Here is a 17,076-nt window from a genome sequence, read left to right as displayed (position 1 = left end):
CATCCCAGCCCTCTCACCCTGCCTACTATTCTCACACAAAACAAAGGGCTATAGAGGGGGAAATTAAGAGACAGGAAGCTGGAATGGGTCAAAAAATGTGGAATGATTCAAGAGAAAAAATCCCATAAACATATTCAGTTTCGTAAGACATAGTCATACCAAGGCCAAAAGGTCAGTATAATTTTGTCCTACCCAAAAAGCTAATACATTTGATCTTTTTTGGACTTTAATGCTTTTATTTGGAAACATACCTGATACATTTTGAAATAGAAAAAAAAGACAAACACATTATCCGCTAGTAAAATTCTGAACACAAGGAATATTTGTACAACAGGACAATAATGGTTAATCTTGTCACAGTCCTATACTCAAATATTTGCCATGACCTTGACTTGTGGGCCACTCTGGAGCTTTTAAAGGGGTTATCCAGGCCAAGGCATAAAAGTAAGGGATCACACTCATCATCACATATAGGTACACTTGCACCATAAATTCATGCTCTGGAGCCTTAATTTTATTGTCCGACATATAAGGACATTTTTGGCCTACAAAGCATTCTGTACTCCTTTTTGGTGCTACATTTGTGGATAGCGCAGATGGCAACATAGCACTAGTGCTGGACATTTCGCATTATGTCATTTACAGAATTATGGAGAGCTTGGTTAGTTTTAAATACATGTTTCCCACCACTTTACAATCATATACCTTGAGCTACTATGGCGTAGGAATGCTATGATGTCTACAACTTGCCATGTTCGTATATTTACTATCTATTTTATTTTTACAATATTCCGTATTATATGACTTGATATTGCTGCTGTTTGTAATGTGGGTGTGTGACTTATGTTTTTAATGTGACAAAGGGTCACTGCTGTTTGTGCATATATATTGAAAGAGGGAATGATACTGTTTGGTATGCCTCATGAAGGTCCACGTTTGGGACCAAAACATGCTGCTGTACTTTACAATAAGCCATCGGATTATCCAACCTCTGGCAGCTTATCTTTGATCTGGATACTGGTCTTTCTTAATGTATACAGCCTATTGAGATCCACTGAGCGCTCAGTGCGAACCTGGTTTTCCATATGAACAGCTTAGTCCTTGCTCCTCAATATATATGAAGTTACTTGCAACCTTGTGGAATGCAGCTGTCACTCATAATAGGAAAAACTATTCTCTTTTATAACAACTTGATAAAGTATGGCAGCACTAATGCCTTAGGGCGCCAAGGACCCAAGTAGGAATTTCATCAGGAGTTTCCTCCATGTATTTGCTTCCACATTGTAATCTGACAGGCCCTAGTATGCTGATAGTAAATTAATTTGTGGCCCCCACTAGAGGCATGGACTAAGGGCCCTATTCCACCGGACGATTATCGTTCAGATTATGGTTAAATCATTTGAATCTAAACGATAATCGTTCGGTTGAAATGCAGTTAACGATTAATGACCGAAGGAGAAATCGTTGATCGCTTCATAAGATCTGGACCTATTTTAATCGTTGCTCGTTCGCAAATCATTCGCATTGAATAAGACGTTGTTCGGTCGTTCGCAGTAGATACGAACGCAATAGTGAAGAAATAGCGAAGAAAAAACTATCGCAAATACGATCATAAGTAACGATTATCGTTCCATGGAAATGAGTGAACGTTTTCAGGTCTTTCGCAATAGCGATCGTTTGAGACCGTTAATCGTTAACGATTATGCGAACGATAATCGTCCGGTGGAATAGGGCCCTAATGAATGTGATGCCAATCTGTGTACGGTGCCGTGCAATATGTTGGTGCTAAGCGTCAAGGTTATCAATCCAAACTCCACCAACATTAGCAGATGCCGACAATTGGCTTTTCAATCATAATTTGTTGGTTACTTAGCTTTTATGCCCTATATAAATTGTGTACGGCACTGCAAAATATTCTCTCCCGTGCAGTTTTATGAGAGCACTAAAGACAGTCATACTGGAATTTCCAGAGTAATATATGATTAAATATTTGAGTCTGTGAACAGCTAATGGACATTTTATTAGTGGAAATGATATCATATGTGATGATGTCTATTCTTTTCTTTTCTTTAGAATTCTTACCGCAGGCATTTGGAATGCCATTATCACAAGTTATCGCCAATGACAGGGCTCACAAGCTAAAGCAAGATTCACAAAAGGACGAGCAGAAGGAGGTCTCTGACTTTGTTACATCCATCCTGCCATTTGGATCTAGAAGACAGAATAAAGAACTTTCTAGTAGTAATTCATCTCTAAGCTCCACTTCAGAAACACCAAATGAATCCACATCTCCCAATACACCAGAGGCAGCACCTCGAGCACGCAGGAGGGTGAGTTACCTACGTGGTCATGTGACTGGCAACAAGTTATTGTTCTGTAAATGTCGTAGAATGAAAATACAAAATAACTGATTTATTTTTCTATAAATTGAGTTTGCCAAACGCTCTGTTTAACTTTTTGCTCTTTGTCGCTTTTACATTTTTCTCTATTAGAGATTTCATATCAGTGAAAGTTACAAATTGCAGGCCTGGAGAATGTAACAAGATGTCAGTTCATAATATTTCAGAAATAGATTTATATCTTTGAAATAACATTGTTAATTCTCAGCCTGTCACAGTCATGTTGGTTATTGGTTTTGGGATGCTCATTTATTTTCCTATCACGCTAAAACGTAATACAAGAAATTGTACAAAATACAAAATATTGTTTTATGGAAAGAAGTTTCGCCGATCAACCTTCCTATAATTCTAATACTTATGAGCCCTCTATATAGTTTACAAGAGAAAAAATGTAAAGTTTTATTTTATTATCTATATCTTAAAATAATCCATAAATCCTTCAGTTTTCAGTCTCACCCCTAAGCCTAAAACTAAGCTGAGTCTGCCAGGACACCCGTAACTAAGGGTCCATTGTCCCTGGCGCAAAAGTTTATCCTTTCCCAACAGCAAAAACCCTATCCCAAGAACTGTGGGTCATTTTTATTTTCTGCTCTATATGGCCTAGGCTGCCATAAAGATTTTTTCCAGTCTTTTTTTGGACAGGTGTTTGCTGTTTAGATGTCTTAGGACCCTTAACTGCTGTACTAGCTTCTTCTATTGTCAAACACTGCCACATTTTCCCTCTGATCTCATATATCCATCTGTTCTTCTCGGAGGTAGAAAAAGCTTTTATTCTCTTGTATAAGGAGTTAAAGAGACCTTTCCAATCTCCTTATCTGCTACAAGCTGTAATGCCTTTTCTCTCCCATTTCCCTGTCCGATTGACACATGGAAGCTGAGCCCGAAGCGAGGTCAAGTATGGAAGGGTGTGTGTGTGGCTGGTTACAGCCAGGAGCTCGGGAAAATCTCTTTGATTCTTCATCCTAGACTAAAAGCATTTTTATAAAATGTGGAAGCACAGACAGATATGTGAAGGGCACCATGTGTCTCCTTGTCCTAACAGCTATCTAACAGTGTCAGCAGTTTGGAACATGGATTGCAGCTGACAGATTCCCTTTAAGCAGTTGTCTGAATTAGCTAAAAAGATATGACAGTCTGAAATTTTCATAAAATAAAAAATTAATCGGTGCACTCATTTGTTTTAACAATGCTATGTCCCATGCTTCCACTCCCATCCTCTTTGTTACCTTTGCCTGGGCGCAGACATGAAGGGCCTGGATACCCTGCAACCAACCACTGGCCTCAGCAGTAGATGACATCAGACCCAGAAGCCAGCAATTGACTGCAGGGTATACAGGTATTCAGGGCCGGATTAAAGGGAGGGCACCAGGGGCATGTGCCCCGGGGCCTCCACCACTTAGGGGCCCCCACCAGCAGGAACCCTAGTAGATCGGTTGGCAACAGAGCACAGAAAGTGTTGTGTTCTCACATTGCGTTATTAACACAAACACAATGTGAGAATACACTCTGATACTGAGCCCCTGTCTCTAGGATCTGGCATCTTCCTCTGCACTGCAGCCTCTAGTGACCATCACGTGCGCAATAGAGGAGGATGCAAAGCAATACAGCCAGGAGCGAGGAGGGCCTGTGCTAAGTCGCCTACAGTAAGCTGCCATCTGTATAGATCGTGGCATAGTTTATTTATTGGGGGGGGTTGTCGCCCGGGGCGTCCACCAACCTTAATCCGGCCCTGCAGGTATTATATCTGCAGGGAAGTAAAAAAAAAATGAGAAGACCTTCATGGCAGCACTGGACTTGGCAGAAAGAAAACAGGTGTGTATAGTGTATTTAGGTAATTAATTGTACCATCATGCCCCTATGAATCTGTGCCACCATGCTTCTAATGAACTGCCCAACTGTGCCCCCCAACCCTAAACAGTATGGGGCTATGTTCACACTATGTAAGTTTCCGGACGTAGCGCGTTCCGTGAATAAGCGGCCGGAGATTTACGTAGTTTGCGTACAATGGAAAGTATAGGATCTACGGCTGCACAGTTCACACTACGTAAGAACTTACGCCAGGATCGTACGCAGCGCCATAAAAAATTAACCAGACCAATGTTTGAGGACGGAAATGCCGTAACTTACGCCCGTAGCGTAACATGCGGTCCCGTACGTAGTGGTGATTTCTTCATTTTTGCACTTTTCTTTGCCGATCCAAAAGGTTCTGTGGGGTGACCGGGGGTAGCCGAAGATTTCCAAGTAAAAGACCGCTGTCAGATCGCTACGTAGGGCGCTCGGGAAGTGTAAGTAGACTACGGGCGTAAGTTCGCGGTCCGTACGTAGCCTGCTGCAACTTTCGTAAATCACCGGCCAGAGTTTAACACGTATATGTCCGGCCGGACATATACATAGTGTGAACATAGCCTTAACCTCATCATGTGCAGACAGTAGGTTATGATGAGAGTTGTAGTGTTGCACCATCTGTAGAGCCACCGTGACCATAAATGAACTGTCCCTCTGTAACACCTAATTGTCCCAGCTCCTACGCTGCTCTGGACTCCACTGATCAGGATGAACACTCAAGCTTTAGTTTAGATTTTTTTTATGACAGTGTCCACATTATGTATTCCACAGTGTATCACTTTTCACATTCGGGCATATTTGCTATATGCTGTGCACCACATTTATTTTAGTTTAGACACTTTCTCCACCTCATCTGTCTAAGAGGCATGACTTTAGAAAAAAGGGTATAGTCTCTGCAAAACAAGGTGTGCACTGCGTCCGTTATTTTCCTGTTTGGCCGCCTGTCAGTGCCATGATGGCTGTTGGTACATTATTCTAGTTTTGGCCTTTGGATGTGTCTTTAACTGAAAAGTCCAATAAATGTAATAGCAAAAAATGGTGAAAGGGTGGTGAAAAGAATTGTCATCAACATTATTTGACGTCCACCTCAAAAGACATAAGCATAAAAAAAGCTGTCAGTTGAATGCTGTTGGCAACATCTATCAATCCTGACCCTTCAGCTTGGTGAAGCATGCATGTATTCTAAATGGAGATAGGGGAGAAATCTACTGCTGGACTTTTTTGGGGGTGGCCTATATCATTGAGAACAAAAGGATCAGTCAGCTGAAATCTAACATGCCCAATATCCCTATTCCTCCCACAACATCTGCCATCGGTAAAGGCTTTAAAGGGCCCCCCATACATATTAGATGTTCAACCAATTGGAAGCTGGCCACAGATATGTCTAATGTGTACAGCCAGCTTTAGGGTAGCTTCACATGAACCAACTGGCAGCGTTAATAACGCTGCGAGTTGGCTATGTCCTGGCAGATCACTTTCACTACATACACACAGCGGTCTGCGTGTATGTAATTCTGCCGGCCGCTTAACCCCTTCAGCTGCCGCCCGGCTCCCGCTCTGTATACATTACCTGTTCTTACTGCACAGTGTGTTGCCCTGCCGCAGCCACTGATTGGCCGGGCGGGAGAGCAGTAGGCCGGGACCCTGTGCAGCGAGGACTGGTAATGTATACAGAGCGGGAGCTGGGCGGCAGCTGAAGGGGTTAAGTGGCCGGCAGAATTACATACACGCAGCGGTCGTTCAGACCGCTGTGTGCATGTAGTGAAAGTTATCTGCCAGGACCTAGCCGACCTTGGAGCGTTATTTACGCTGTGAGTCAGTACGTGTGAAGCTGTACGTGTGTAGCCTGTTGATAACACTGCATATATTCTAAAGGATTCTAAAATTGTAACCAATACCAAACTCACAACTATACCCTCTTTTCATGATAAAATTATACGTATTGAAGCTGGAATATGCAATGCCTTTAAAGATTGTCCCTGAATAGTACAACACAGAACACGACCAGCTATTGAGCATGAGCCCAGAATCTGGCTGCAGATCATGCGCTCATTTAGTCACACTATATTTTTCTGCGAAATCACTTGAGTTTATCTTAATTTCACAGTTTGCCTCGCATATTGAAGCAATAAAATAATAGAGCTTGATGAGGTAGTGCAGTTGTCAGCTTTTAATTGCTACCATACGTGACAGAAACCAGAGTGCAATGTCAGATGTTCTGAGCATTTCTAATAACAGGCTTTAAAAATCCATTTCATTTACTTTTATTTTTTTCCATTTGCATTTTTTAGATCATTGATAGCTATGGTAATCAATGTGATTTCGACATACACTGTGACCCAGGTCTTTGGGTTTTTATTTCTGTTATGCTTTTTCAGATTGGTAACGGGTATTAGCACAGTTATCACAGTCATTTTTGTGTAGCCATCAAATGTATATAGACGGACATATCCAGTGGACTTGTCACAGTCAGTCTAGTATGCAGAAATATTACTACACTTAAATCAATGAATTACATATATTTACTCATTAGGCTAGGCTAACATCACCGTGTCCCCCCCCCTAGGAGTAGAACAATGCAAATAATGCCGGTCCCTTTCCATGTCATACATTGATGGCACGTGACAGACCCCCCCTCCCCCATTCACCTTAAAGCGATACTGTACCACCAACCCGCCACCCAAACCACTGGTACTGTCTGTTCGATGTCCTTCCCAGTCGTGTCTTTTACAATGTGCCTGGTACCTTGGTTAGGGTAAAACATTATCTTTTCATTTGCAGAAGTCGAGTCAATGAGACGTGGCATGTGCACTCTCTAGACAAGCAATAAATATTAGAAATCCTGCCCAGGGACATTCTTAATGACTAAGGGGGGGGGGGAGAGAGAGAGAAGAGGCATCACAGGCCTAGGGCACAGACACCCTAGGCCACGTCTCATTAACTCGGCTACTGCAGATTAAAGGATAATTTTTACTCTTACCAAGGCATAGGATGCATTTTAGGAGACACAAGGATGTGGGTTGCTGGATACAGTATCACTTTAAAGAGAACCTGTCATGTTCTCTGCCCCACCAGCTTTGATTGATATATCTCTTCCTGTCTGTGTATATGGAGGGATCTATCAGTCAAGGTGGAGCAGGTAGAAGCCATTGGGGACCACCCCAGTGACTAGTGATTCAGGCATCTAGAAGACAGGTTCCCTTTAACAGGGATTTTCAGGTTTCTGCCACGGTGTCCATCCTTTTTCTTTTACGGAATCTGCCATGGAGGCTGATAATAAAATCTTTAAGGCAACTGTAAAGGAAGCCTTACCTGTACATTTACTAATACTAGTCTTTACAGCACACATGATAGTGTAACTCAATCATGGCCATTACTGCAGGCTGTAAAATAACCACGTTCAATAAATACTTAGTTTATAAGTGGGAACAAACATCGGTTTTATGGTTAATTGTTTGCCAGTCATCATCTGCATCCCAAGTTTCTTGGACCTTTAATTTCCTCACAAACAAACCACAAAGTTATTCTGAGTTCCAGATCAAATAAATGCATAACTTGGCCAAGAAAGTGCTGCTTGTGATTACCCCTTCTTGCTGTGGGAAACAGTGAATATTTTGGAACTTAAAATTCATTGCAACTATTATCTTTCTTAATCAAGGCAGATGAGTAGCATCAAGCCCTACGCCTTCCTTATTTACCAATGAACTGTCCTTGGGAGGGTTTACAAATGAACTCACTCACACAAAAACACATTGATAGATTTTTCGAGTTCTGTGACAGTATACAGATGGACGCATATGTGAAGTGTGATAATGTAGAATTAGCACTCCTAGGCATTCATGGTGATTAATGACTGGTGCATCATACAATGTAGTGTTACTATTACATAACTGCAATACTAGAGAGGAAAGCATCCAGTAACTATACCTTTCACATAAAGCTAATACAAGTTTCATATTTCTTTTTTCTGCAATTTTTCAGATTAAACCCTACCTGTAAATATGCTTCCTCCCCCGATCGGTTCTCATAGCTTTTACTCGAATGTTTAACAAATTCTTATGGAAGGGAAAAATACCAAACTGTTGCTCATTCTGCACCCAACTGCTTGGGGCATGGGTTTACCAGCAGGGCTGTGTTGTCGGTAAGCCGCAGCTGCGACTCCAAGTCCTGAATTTTATCAGAGACCAACTCTGACTCCAGCTCCTTCATAAATGACCAGTCAGACACCAGGGGAGTTATTTATCAAACTAGTGTAAAGTAGATCTGGCTAAGCAGCTTCTACCTAATGTCCTACATGATCCTGGGGTGACTTCTGAGTGAATAAGACAAAGATATAAAGCAAATTCTCCTCTTAGTGAGTGTGCAATGGATGCAGCTAGTGTCTAGCCACCAAGTCCTAAAGAACTAGACTAGATAGACCAGATGGTCTTTTTCTGCTGATAATCTTCTATGTTTCTATTATTCATCAGACACAAAGAAAAACTGCAAACTGCCAGATATAGAGGTCAGGCATAGGCCCAGATTTATCAGCTCTCTGTCATTGTCTGGGCTCCTGAACCATCACAGCCCTACAGAAAGTGCCAGCTCAGCCAGTCAGTGACTGCATCTGTGTCCCATCTCACTCACTGATTGGCTGAGTAGGCGTTTCTAAGTAGGGCCGTGACATCTCAGGATTGGGAGCTCCGCGAAAGGACCATGAGCTGTGATGCTGTACTGTGTGTGGGGAGGGGGGGGGGGGGCACAGGGATGGGTAAATAGGACTTCTTTATTATGATACCACCACCCCCTTTCACCCCTGGATTTTTCACTGTTGCCCAGAATACACCTTTAATTTCTCTTTCACAAACACACGCGGCATGCAGCAGCTATAGCACACTAAAGAAAAGAGTTTACTGCTACACTACTTATGGCTTCTTCTCCTTCTACTTCTTTTTCTCTATTTTACTCAGAATATCTTCATATTACACTGCTGCTCATATATAATTATGCAACATTTAGGAAGAGAACGGCACAGATCTCCCCCCACACAATGGACTCTTCCAGTTCAGAAACACACTACCAAATAGTGACCACCAACTTTTCCCCTACCACCCTTATCTAATAGGGCCAGTGCTTTATTACTGACATATGAAGGAAATGTATCACCCTTTCTTACTAAATGTATGTAAGAAAGTGTTTCTCTTAATAAATAAGGTCCTTACATTGATAAAACATAAAATATATTGATGAGTAGAATTTATATAATTCATATGAAAACTCAATTAAAAAAAATTAATAAAATAAATTGTTTTATTTCGGCTCCAGCCTAAACTAACTCCAACTCCAAGACACAGCCCAGTTTACCAAACCTATGTCTAGATCACAGACTGATCCACCTTGCTAGATGGATACGCTTACAATTTAGAAAGAAAAGCTAAAGCATATAAAAAAGAATGCACACCAGGTATCTGAATATAAAATAGCTTTATAATGACAGACTAGAGGCTAAAAACACTTAAAATAAAAAACAAGGCATCATCCAGGTAATAAAGGATGTGTCTCACTGCAAAGGAGTATAATGCACATTGAGACCTAAGGCCCACAACACAATTGAAAGTGATCAGATGAATAATATAAATCAGATATAATCCCAAATACAGTGGTACCTTGGATTAAGAACGTTATGCAAGAAGAGCTCACAGTTTTTCAAAATTGTAACTTGGTATAAGAGCATTGCTCTGGGTGGGAAGGGGAGTGGGGGAGGGGTATGGTCTACATAGCGTGGTCTAAAGCACTATACTCTGACCCAGGAAGTGTCCCTCACCTTCCAAATCATAGCAGATCCACTTCAGGCTGGGGCTTGCATCAGGGGACAGGACTGTGGAGGTAATCTTTTCATAGCTGTAACCCCTCTCTCCCTGGACAGAAAGTGCTGCATTTATGTGTCCACATATGTCCTGCTCATTCCTTCATGCTCCCTGCAGTCCGTGTCAGTCCTGATTGGTCCATTCTGAACACAGTCCCTTCCCCATTGCTGTCATGTGACCACACAGACCTCTTACAGCAGCCCTGCTTCTCTTTTCTAGCCTGTTGTACTACGCTACTGCATTATGGGGATCTGCACCTCCATCCTGTATCTACAAACTTCTGCTGTTTTTCAGGTTTATGCACTTATATATTATACACCACATGTTAATTGCTATAATGTACAGTAACTTTTATTATGACATATTCAGCTGTTTCATTAGTTTTACATGTTATTCGGAATAAAAAAAGATTTTTGGGGTGTGGAACCAATTGTCTGCATTTCAATGATTTCTTATGGGAAAATTTGCTTTGGTTTTGGAGTGGATTTGGATTACAAGCATGGCCCCGGAACGAATTATGCTCATAATCCAAGACACCACTGTATAACACAAGATGGTACATATACAACCTGCAATTTTGGGAGGCAGGTGAGACAGTGAGACTGACACCCCATATGTTATGCTCCTCAGGAGTCAGACTCCTAAAGTGCATTCTTTTTTTATATGTTCTAGCTTTTCTTTCTGGGTTCTAACTCTGTGCACAGAGCATGAGTAGCACCCATACACAGTAGTTTTAATTAGTTGTGCCCACCTTCTCTAACTTAATCAGATGGATATGCTTGACAAAGTCATCAGCCTCTTATTACGCACATGCACAAAGAAGCTTACTGAGGGAGGAAAAATGTGGTTCTGTGAGGTCTTCCCTCCCATGCACCAAAATGTCACAGTACTTAAAGGGGTACTCCAGCGTGGGGGAACTTTTGTGCTGGGACCGGGGAGGAGGTGGCCAAGGGAAAAGACATCCACTCACCTCCCCGGTTCCAGCGGCGCGTCCCGCATCGCGGCGCTCCGGGTGTCTGACGCGGGCGTGACGTGACATCTCAGGTCCGCTCAGCCACTCAGTGACAGAGGCGGGATCAGAGCAGACTTGAAACGGATCCTGCCTCCTTCACTGAGTGGCTGAGCGGACCTGAGACGTCACGTCTCGGGCCCGCGTCAGACACCTGGAAGCGGCCGGGAACTGGGCACCGTAGCGCGGCGATGCGGGACCCGCCGCTGGAACCGGGGAGGTGAGTGGACGGCTTTTCCTTCGGCCACCTCCTTCCCGGTCCCAGCACAAAAGTGCCCCCCCGCTGGAGTACCCCTTTAAGCCCTACAACTAAGGGAATTAAATAGCATCTCCTTTTGCTAGCTTCCTAGCACATCAGGGCATAAACTTAATTTTCTCTCACTTTTCCAATGTAGACAAGCCATCAGGAAAATCCAAATAATGTTTCCCCTTCTACTAAGTCTTACCTGGTTGGACAAATTACACTCACTGTCTCAACGTCCCCAAAAATGAATGTTCTGCATCTACAAATCCCTGTTATCTAATGCTCTCCTGAAAAACCGTGCTATATTTTCACTTGGAAAAAAGACCTGGACATCGCTTTGTCTCCAGAGGAAAGCCCTTTGCACTTAAAGGAGAACTCTGTGCTGGGGTGATTTTTGGCAGTGCTGCCTGCCCTGCTCCAGTGCTTGTGCCAGTATCCTGCAGCTTGGTCCCAGACATTTGCGTCTAGCTGGTGCATGACGTCACATCCGGCTTCTACGCCCGAGCACTCAATGTTGTAATAGCAGTGTTGCCAAGGTAGCGCTTGTGCACTATGTAGCATCATCATGGCAACAATGTATGCAAAGAAGGCTCAAGGTCAGGTAAGTATTAGAGAATGGCTACACAATTGTAATAAAGAATATATGAATGCTGAGACCTGTATTCAGTTCAGTTGAGAACAAGGTGCAATAGACTATAATGTCACATGAAATCACAAAACGATAAAAAACGCACAAAATCACTGGGCAATGCAAGTGGACCTATAAATCATCCATCTAGACATGGTCACAATAACTTCATATACATACAACAAGTGTCAACCAAAGTCAGTAAAATCAAGAGTACAAAAGGATGTTACCGCTTCGTTCGTATCTGTATACGGCTCATTGGGCTGCAGGCTTTGAAGTCTGCTCCGTTGGTGCGCTCCTCCCCAGGTGCTGGGAAAAGATGGATCCAATCCTGGGAAACTGGGAGAAGGACTGGATCCATCCCAGGACTGGATCCCTCTTTTTCAGCAACTGGGGAGAAGCGTTACAGAGCGGGGCAGACTTCAAAGCCCGGAGCCGGATGAGTGGAATACAGATAGGAACAAAATGCTGAGGTTATATATGAGGTTATTGTATAAAAAAAAAAAATCTTATGGTAAATGATGTAATGGTTTTTTATAAGTCTTGTTGTCTAAACTGTTGTAGGGCGCAATGTCTGTGGACTCTATAACAGATCTTGACGACAGTCAGTCTCGACTCCTAGAGGCACTACAGCTATCCTTGCCAGCCGAAGCTCAAAGTAAGAAAGAGAAGGAAAGGGATAAAAAGCTCAGTCTGAACCCTATCTACAGACAAGTTCCCAGGCTTGTGGACAGCTGCTGTCTACATTTAGAAAAGAATGGTAAGTGTTAGGCTGATGTTTCCAGAGGATACATGGAGACTAATGGTGAAGTAGTATGCTTTGTGCATATAGTATATGTGTGTGTAATATCTATCTATCGATCTATCTATCTATCTATCTATCTATCTATCTATTATCTATCTATCTATCTATCTATCTATCTCTCTATCTATCTCCTATCTATCTATCTATCTATCTATCTCCTATCTATCTATCTATCTATCTATCTATCTATCTATCTATCTCTCTCTATCTCCTATCTATCTCCTATCTATCTATCTATCTATCTATCTATCTATCTATCTATCTATCTCCTATCTATCTATCTATCTATCTATCTATCTATCTATCTCTCTCTATCTCCTATCTATCTATCTATCTATCTATCTATCTCTATCTATCTATCTATCTATCTATCTATCTATCTATCTCTCTCTCTCTCTATCTCCTATCTATCTATCTATCTATCTATCTATCTATCTATCTATCTATCTATCATCTATCTATCTATCATCTATCTATCTATCTATCTATCTATCTATCTATCTATCTATCTATCTATCTATCTATCTATCTCTATCTCCTATCTATCTATCTATCTATCTATCTATCTATCTATCTATCTATCTATCTATCTTCCCTTATGTTATTGTTGTATAAATTATTTCTCCTACAGCTGTTTGTAGCACGAGTGGCTGATTGTAGGCTATTTGTTACGCATTGGTTATCACAGGATAGTGCTTACTGTAAACAGTTTTCTTCATTGCATGACAAGCTGTGCATTCCTGCCATTACATTACTAGGAATAACATTAACAAGGAAACCCAAAATAAGCAATTAATTTCCACTGTGAACCCATAACAGCAGTTATTAAAATAAAACATATTCAATATAATTCCTTTAATTGGAGACCTTATTGCTGCCAGTCATTGGATGACTGTAGAAATGTACATTTAAAAGTCACTTGTAATGAGAGAGAACCTTCGGTAAGAAAGCCTAAATAAAATGTTAACAAAGAATTAAAAAAAAAAACCTGCTACTAGAACTTTGTTTTTTTTATTACAAAAATGTTTTAAAGGTATTGTCCCACACTAGAAATATTTTTATGGGTTTGGGCTGTGTTAAAAAAAAGAAAGAAGTGATACTCACCTGCTCACTGCCCTGCTGTTGCTGTTCCGATCAGAGGAAGATAAGTATAATTTTTTTGTATTTTTAAGCTAGCCAGAGCCCTTAAATTTTTTTTTTTAAACTATGTTTAATTGGCGGAATTCCCTAGAGTTTTAATATTTTTCCATGCGCTCTTCCCCATGAGGGTGATTTCTGTGCACTGTAGACTAAAGGCTGTTTGTTTCTGCCATAGAATATTGCCTTGTGTAATTATGTAGGTTTGTTACATTATTAGGTTATGTTCAACCAATTTAAAAATGAGGGGAAATAACAGTTGTATTTTGGTAATGAGGACTATAAATAAAAACCATAATCATTATTTACGGCCATCATTATCAAAACACAGACGTTATTTTCCTTTATTTTTACATTGTGCAAACATAGCCTTTGTTGCTATAAAATGATGTTATTTGCCAATAAATAATGGCCATCCAATAAAAATGGCCTTAATCTAATTTTAAATCATAGAATAAACAAAATTAAATGTATACTTACAGAATCCTCTTTTTTAGGTCTACAGACAGTTGGTATCTTTAGAGTTGGAAGTTCCAAAAAGAGAGTACGGCAGGTAAGGTGTTGCCATTATTGTTGTTTTTATCATCTTTTTTACTACAGTTGTAAAACATTTTAAAAACTTCACATTTGGGATAATCAAATGTGAATGTCCTTTTCTTTTGAGTTCCTCAATTTTACCAGTCAGTTAATTTAAAAAAAAGGTGTTTTCTGGATGTATACCTGGTGTGATTGGTGGAGTCCTGACCACGAGAACAAACATTGATCAGCAGCAGAATAACTGGATCTTGTCTTTGAGCTCAAGCCCTGCCCCCTGAGTGATGTCATTACCTCTAAACAGCCACTCCAGCTTTTAGACATTTAGGAAAGAATGAGGTGTGTTTACAGGATGCTTCCTCGTGATAATTTGTGTCACAGCCAGGATAACCACCAGGAAATGAATGCAGCAGGTGCTGCAGATTTAGAGCCTGCTGTGCAATAGCAAGTTCTGCAACAGTTCTGGTTGGGGAACTGGCAGAAGTGCTATGGGGGTTGTAAGTAAGGTAGGAGGGCTGAGATACAGAACTGAGGGAAAGCAGTGCTTTCTGGGCATTGTAGTACTTAGCAAATGCTCAAACAGGAAGAAGCCTTTGGGGATTTTAGAGATGGAGTAGACAATGCTTTGTGCTTCTTTTTCCAGGTAAGAGATTAACTTTAAATCTTGGCAAATTTTTCCTATGATTTGTATATAGTATAATTCCCTTTACTTTAAAGGGTAAACCAGTAACCCCAAATTTACCCCTGATTTGGCGAGCATGTTCCTATTCTTTCTCATTGGAACTAGGGATTAAAAGCAATCAAAATTGCATTCTTCTAGTACATGTAGCTTATCTTTACAATGATTGTTCTAATTTACCCCTTGGTAAATAGAGTATTTCATTTTACAATAGATAACCTAGGTTTCAAGGGTTTGGTTTTACCCCATTTAACCAAATTGTAAGTATTCACACGTATTGGTTCAAAATGTGAAAGCAAGCTGGCTAATCCATTGTTGTAAATTGTCTACCTCTGTTAAGATTCTATCATATTACAGGATGCCTGGATAGTTATTTGTTGTAAAATGACTTTCATTATGCTTTCTAGCTTCGTGAAGAATTCGATCGTGGTGTTGATGTTGTTCTAGAAGAGGAACACAGTGTCCATGATGTTGCTGCCTTGTTAAAGGAATTTCTTAGAGATATGCCTGATCCTCTGCTGACCAGAGAACTTTACACACCTTTTATACATACCATAAGTATGATTTTATATGTTCCATTTTTATACGTTCCATATTTTATAACTAATGTCACATCCCTGTGTCAGATCCAACACATAACAGACACCAGCAATATTAGATTGGACCACCATGATGTATAATGGGGTCTGTCAGTTTCCGTTGAGGTGTCCACTAACATAATCTGTAATGCTAATGTCAACAGAGCCTGATAAATCATCTGTGTATGAACTATAAGTAATTTGTTATGCTTGTTTACGATAACAGGAAAAATAAAACAAATGTAAAATTTACAATAATTTGCACTTATTAATCATGTTTATATCCATCTTTACAGTGTTAGATCTTGAAGATCAGCTGGCAGCTTTGCAGCTCCTCATTTACCTCCTACCTCCTTGTAACTGTGATACTCTACATAGACTGCTACAGTTCCTGTCGACTGTAGCTAGCCACGCAGAAGACGGGCAAGATAAAGAAGGGCAAGAGGTGGGAGAACAATATTTTCAAGTTTCTATTAAAATAAGATATCATGTGACCTTCTAGACCTTGGTTTCGGATAAATCGAATCAACAACACTCACGGAGAAAAGACAATTCATAACAATTTTCAATATTGTTAAAGCATCGGCGATAAGAAAATACCTCTTACAAACTGGGAGCAAAACTGGGTGGTGTCTAGTAGGTGTCACCTAGATAAAGTATATCAACCTCTCAAAGAAAAAAAGCATATGCACAAAAAAAGGTAGCACATCACGAAAATCTTTATTATAACACTGACATAGATACAAAAATACCACATAAATAAATTAATGTACAGGAGTAGTAAAATGAGGGAGACAACACCCCAAATACTGCTCTACATTAAAAACACTAAAATGTCACCATAAGTCCTGCTGGTGTTCCAGCCGGGACTAATCTACCACTCTGACTCTGGACTGTATGTACAATAACAGAAATCCAACATCTCTACCTAGACAGAGACCCGGTAAAACAAAATATAACCACAAATAATGGAGAATAGAAAGAAATAAGAAAAGATCACCATATGCATTCCAACAGAATGAGAGTCAGATGGGATAAGAAATCATCCCACGCGTTCCGCCGTCTAGCGGCTTCCTCAGGGATGTGGGCAGTAAGGTGAGGGGCATAGTATATATACCTATACAACATGTGAGGGCAATTACAGATTAGATAAGAAATCATACCATGTGCAGGAGAATCGAGCGTCTTAAACATGTCCAACGCCATCTTGGAAGAGCTGCACATGTGCAGTAACATCAAGAAGCTGCCACTGGAGGCAGAGGTGTATGGGCTTCAAGAATATGGCAGCCGCATATATGACTACAAAAGCGACTGAGAAGCCGGCGCCATTTTGGAGTAGTCCTGCACGTGCAGTAGCATTGGAAAACATTGT

At 40.8% G+C, this 17,076-nt stretch overlaps 1 protein-coding gene across 1 annotated transcript in view; it reads left to right on the top strand.

Moving 5' to 3' along the window:
• The window catches only part of ARHGAP6 (Rho GTPase activating protein 6), a 352,127-nt gene that overhangs the window by 321,415 nt on the left and 13,636 nt on the right, over positions 1 to 17,076 (top strand). The window contains exons 4-8 of the mRNA XM_069972958.1: positions 2,074 to 2,330; positions 12,536 to 12,731; positions 14,411 to 14,466; positions 15,534 to 15,684; positions 16,001 to 16,149. Of these exons, the coding sequence (XP_069829059.1) occupies positions 2,074 to 2,330; positions 12,536 to 12,731; positions 14,411 to 14,466; positions 15,534 to 15,684; positions 16,001 to 16,149 (809 nt within the window). The remainder of the gene's footprint in view (positions 1 to 2,073; positions 2,331 to 12,535; positions 12,732 to 14,410; positions 14,467 to 15,533; positions 15,685 to 16,000; positions 16,150 to 17,076) is intronic.

The sequence above is a fragment of the Dendropsophus ebraccatus genome, chromosome 5 (genome assembly GCF_027789765.1).
Source record: "Dendropsophus ebraccatus isolate aDenEbr1 chromosome 5, aDenEbr1.pat, whole genome shotgun sequence".
In the NCBI taxonomy this organism is placed as follows: domain Eukaryota; kingdom Metazoa; phylum Chordata; class Amphibia; order Anura; family Hylidae; genus Dendropsophus; species Dendropsophus ebraccatus.
This window is presented reverse-complemented; position numbering and strand designations above follow the sequence as displayed.